The 5,494-nt window shown below is 29.7% G+C and overlaps 1 protein-coding gene across 1 annotated transcript; it reads right to left on the reverse strand.

The window, feature by feature from the left end:
• Window positions 1-2,944: 2,944 nt before the first annotated feature.
• LOC111902193 (uncharacterized) lies at window positions 2,945-4,886 on the reverse strand. Its single transcript, XM_023898048.3, has 3 exons — window positions 4,741-4,886; window positions 3,775-3,823; window positions 2,945-3,632 (listed from the first exon to the last, which is right to left on the reverse strand). Exons 2-3 carry the CDS (start codon window positions 3,804-3,806, stop codon window positions 3,182-3,184), a joined length of 483 nt encoding a protein of 160 aa, XP_023753816.1. The 5' UTR covers window positions 3,807-3,823; window positions 4,741-4,886; the 3' UTR covers window positions 2,945-3,181.
• Between the last annotated feature and the right edge of the window lie 608 nt (window positions 4,887-5,494).

The raw sequence follows: 5,494 nt of genomic DNA on the forward strand, positions 1-5,494 counted from the left end.
TTAGTTCTTATTACTTATTATCTTTTCTAAAAAAAAATAATTTCTTATGGGTTTGTGTAGATTCCGATTTTGAATATTAATATATGGTAATTTTGGCATGCATATGAACTGTTTGAAAAAATGCCTAAAGTAAAAGATAAAGTAATAGCATGGAAAAAAATGAAAAAAATAATAATAATAAAAAATATGATGGCTGGTTCACTATAGTCCACCAAGTAGGCATCTAGATGATTATAAAGGCTTGGAAGAAATCTGATTCGTGTTCTGACTTCTGATACTTTGAAACTGTCATTTTTTTTTTCCTTTTAACATGCATCAAGGGTCTGGGGATGAAGAGTGAGCAAACACATGCTCTTATGTCTATCGATTTTAGGATTCTTTTTATTTGAGTTCTAACGGATTTTTTTTTATTCATTTTGAGCAGATTTGCAGCCTAAACTACCAACATCAAACTTGCAAGAAAGTTGAATCTAATTAAAAAAATCAAAGTTCTTCATTTTCAAGTAATATTATATGTTTCCTTTTGCAGGGAACAAACAGTTATTAAGCTAAAGGAGCAACCGTATGAATTAGCCATGAAGGGTAAACAAATACATCTAATCTAAGTTTTAATAAACAAAGCATAGGTAGTGTTTGGTATGATGTAATCAAGGATCAGATGGAATGGTTCATTCCATTGTATTTTCTGAATTACCCATTCGCCTCCTGTTGATGCCATTGATGACGTATCTATACAACATATACCACCAAGTTAAACCAACTATGTTGCGATATTCCATTAAACATTTTTTTTCTCATATATTAAAGTCTTTTTTCCTGTTTACATAATGATGTAAAGGAAGCATTATATCACGTGTTGATAGGACCAATCCATCATCATATTCATGTAGTCGATTATTTAACTTCAGTGTAATGTCATTAATCAAACATTTTCCTTTTTTTTTTTTACATAGGATAGGCTAATTTACTAATTTAACATGTTCTTTACAGGAAATTCAACAATTATATTTTACTATCGCATCACATATTCTCTTTCATGAAGTTTTGCATTTATTTGAGTTTATGAATATCTGTACGATTTTGATTTGGGTTCTTTTTTGGAATATTTAGGAGTTGCTTTATTAGTAAAGTCAAATTTATGCTCAAGAGGATAACATGAATCAACTACTATCTCTAAATTTAGAAATTGGTGTCACGAATGTAGAATCAGAAAAGAGAACAATATGGAAAATGTATATGATAACAGTTATGATGAGACCAGACACAAAGTTCTTGAAATTCAAGTGCATGAAGGCTTCAAAAATATACTTCTTTCAAAATATGTTTGGCAGCACAAGCAAAGAAGTTAATAAAGACTCGATTGCCCAGAGTATATTGAATTCACTCGGTAATTTCCTTGGTCTTCTATAAATGAAATCAATATGTATCTCTTAGATTTCGTCCAATTCAGAGCATATTTGTAAAAAAGCTAAAAAGTTCATATTTCCATGACTTTCGTTCTCATACCCCTTCCGTACAAACAAAAAGAGCATCAATCTCATAATTTCAGGACTTTTCAATTTTATTTAAGGAAAGTGTAAATGCTCTAAGTTTTTTTTAAATTTAATTAGGAAAAGTGTAAATGCTATAAATTTCTTCATATAGTGACCTATCTGCAAATCTACCAAGGAAACGATTACCACTTCAAAGTATTGCTATTTAAATGAAAAAAAAAAAAAAAAAAAAAAAAAAAAAACCCAGTTGAAGAAGATTATTAGTCGCATCAATATTTGATTATTCTAATTATGAAATAAAGATAAATTTGGGGGTTATTTTTGTTCATCTGCTATTTGAGGTAGTTAATTTTAGTACTAAGTTCATTAAGTCTAACATTGTTTCCTTTACACTTGGAGTTGGAGACCAGTGTTGTATTTTAGGAAAAATAAATGATTATTCCTCAATTTGGTCGTGTAATCTTTTTTGAACTTCAACATGTAATTGTAATACTTTGGTTATCAGTAGGTGAAAATGTGAAATCATGATTGTGAGGGAGGTTTTACAAGAGACATTTGCTTTAGGCTAAAAGTTGATGATGATGTGTGCATCTACCCTAATAAATAAGAATGATTTTGTCACATGTCATTTTGTCATAATTTAGATATATATTTATTTTCCACTTGTCATTTATTTCATTTTCTATTTCTAATATATTATTAATTAGTTTTCATAAATTAAACCTACCATAATGATATTAATTTTAAATTTTAAATTTCAATTTCAATTTCAAATAAATTTACAGTTTAAACCTTTGTATTTAACATTTTGTTATAATTAACCTGTTTAGTATACGGGTCTGATAACTAAACAATAATTTTAATTTATTTATTTTTTACATGTTTTTTTTCTCATAATTATTATTTATTTCAAATTTCAAATTCAAATAAACTTCTCATTTAATCGTTTCTATTTAACATTTTGTTTTAATCATCCTGTATAATATACGGATTTCACAACTAGTTGTGTGAATATATGTTGATATTAATATACGTTTGAAGATGTTAGAAGTAAGGACTACCAGTTGCTTTTAAGGATAAAATATATGCTTTGATGTCGTGTTTTCCCTCAAACAATAGAACAATATCACGGCCCTTATTATGTTTATGTTTCCTAATGTGTGTGTGTATATATATATATATATATATATATATATATATATATATATATATATATATATATATATATATATATATATATATATATGTTAATTGAAAATCTAAAATTATGGTGAAGTAATTTGAAATGAGATTATCATAAAATCATAAAGTTATATATTACCATTGAAATTTGAACCGAAATAATTGATATATTTTCATTTAGATAATTTGTGTATTTGACTGATCGACCTCTTGGCTCGGTTATCAAATAATCATTACTATTAATTAATGTATTTTGGTATCCGTTGGTGTGTTGTGAATAAATTCTAATTTTTGCATTAAATCTGTTTTTTACAATACCATCGGCCCTTAAAATGTCCCTAGTATACATATAGAGTTGCTTAATCCAACTATTTTCTAGCAAACAACCGATAGGGATTTTAATTTTCCTTAAATTCCAATACATGCAAAATTCCATTTCCTTAGATAAATAAATTTGATAGCCAACACAAGGAAACTTATGGATTTTTCCTTGGCTATAAAACAATCTATGGAGAAAGGAATTTATCCATAAACAACACCTTCATCTCTGCCCACCTAATGGGATTACTTTTATAGACTTCCTCGTTTAGCTTTTGAATATCTTGCCACCATTTAAAAGCCTCTCCTTCCTGTGGCAATGTGCTGACTACAAGTTCTACTTGTTCTGGCCGTGCAACACAATGATACTCAAAATACAATTCTAGTTCCTTTACCCATTTGCAAAAGACATCAAGATTAAACTTCTCAGGGAATGTTGGTAGACCAATGTTTGTGTTGTAATGAGATGGCTTCTTCTCTGTAGGAATCTCAACCACATCATCTTGCGTTGGTGCATATTTATTCAACTCCGCCTCGATATGTTTTAAGCGAGTGCCCAGATCTTCAAGCTTGTTTACCATGGGCCCAATACACCTATTTATTTCGTTGGCCAACGTATTCAAAGAAAAAAAATCTACACTAAAAAATATAAACAAGTAGAATCCAAATTAAAAATTAGTTGATAACAAATATTAAATCCAAATTAATGCAAACTTATTATTCTCTAATGTCCATATTTTTAAATTTATGTCATTCAAAAATAATAAAATTTTCTAGAAACCTGGAGCCATGGTGTCCTTGATCTTGATCCATGTCTTGTGGCTCGTTCCCTGAATCAAAAAATTTAAAGTCAGTATAAAGGTTTATTTTTTTCAACACCATATTCTAATCTTGGAATAAAATTTAATCAAACTCATCCTAATAAAACCTTAATCTCCCAACCAAAGGAGTTACACCTTAATTCTTTCAAGATTTCCAATGGATTAATGGATATTTTTTTAATTATATTAATTTTAATGATCAAATTGTAGAGAGTGTTCCAAAGAGAAAGATATTTAGAAAGAAACTTTTGCAACACAAACTAGCAAATGCATACAATACAATAATATAAGTTCAAAAAGCGAACCCCATTACCAATTCAATGGCCTTGTGATATACATATGCATAATTAAATCACCAAATCCCATTTAAAATTGCCCAATCATTGTTAATTATTGACGCAGACAAAATACATATTACATAAGTCTTTATGTAAGAAAACTAATGTGTTCATCCTCATATTCCTACATAATCATAGCAGCAAACATGTACAAAAGTCAAAGGTACAAAATGAGCTGAATAAAACCAATCAAGAGAGTTAAACAATACCAAACAGACAGCAGATCCATGAATCACGCATATAAAACCATGGGAAAACAAATTTTACATTAATATTCGACTTTTCTTGTCCCCCTTCAAACAAAGCCAAACTAAGATGAAAATGAAACAACTTTGTAAATGCATTTTATCCGATAGTCAACAGCTCCTCCAATTAGGAATAGAAAAAACTAATTTTTCGATCAATTTGAAACCTTTTTACGCCTAAATTTGATGCAAAATAAATAAACTTAATTTCTTCAGAGTCGATGAACCATGGAAACTTATATCAGAATGAAAAAGAAACACAGAAAACAAACCCTAGAATATAACTAAACAAAACCATTGTCCTCGAATCGGGATCGGGATCAGAAGTAATGAAATTGATTACCGTTATTACGTGAAGCAATCCTCCCCTGATTTGCCGGCTTCTCCTCCGCTCTACGCTGTACCGGAACCCAAAGGTGGAGATGGATCAATTTTTATAGGCGTAACATCAAACCCTAAACTTATCCCCTGGGCCGTGGGCCATTGAACTGTGAAACAAATACCCAATCGACCAATAGCATAACTTCGACTTTGGCTCTTTTATTTGAGCCGGATGTGAGTTTATATAATTTTTTCTTGATTCTAAATAAATTCTTTGATAAAACAATAATAATAATAATAATAATAATAATAATAAGCACTTAATCACTTTAGTCTTTGCTCCAACTCTCCGGTCTGATTCTCACAGATAATTTAATACTTAAAGTTTGCAACTTTACTTACATACATGGCTTAACGGAATTTTAGAACTTAAAAGAGTCTAATGAAAGGTCTTAACAGAGTCCAACTAAACCATAATGATCACATTTTTATGACTAAGAACAAACCCAAAAGAAGATCTATGAAATGAGAAGACAAGATCATAGCTTTTTACCTCCAATAGATTGCAAAAGATGAGAACTTTCTGGATCTACAAGCTCCCTTCAGGAAATGAGTCATCAACTTTCTTCTAATCTTACACAAATCACCATAAACACTCATCTCCAAGGTCTAAAAGCTTACTCAAAGCACTCTAGGTTTTAATGAACGTCAAAAGAGGTGGTGGCTGACTTAAAATGACCAAAGGGGTGGTATAATGTTGCTTATATAGGGTAGGA

This window comes from Lactuca sativa, chromosome 9, assembly GCF_002870075.4.
Source record: "Lactuca sativa cultivar Salinas chromosome 9, Lsat_Salinas_v11, whole genome shotgun sequence".
NCBI lineage: Eukaryota > Viridiplantae > Streptophyta > Magnoliopsida > Asterales > Asteraceae > Lactuca > Lactuca sativa.

What these genes read in the sequence shown, in the direction of transcription:
- LOC111902193 (XM_023898048.3), bottom strand. Translation starts at nt 3,806, where the DNA reads ATGGATCAAGATCAAGGACACCATGGCTCCAG. An exon ending in CAAGGACACCATGGCTCCAG is followed by an intron (nt 3,633 to 3,774) that starts GTTTCTAGAAAA and finishes TATATTTTTTAG; the next exon opens with TGTAGATTTTTTTTCTTTGA.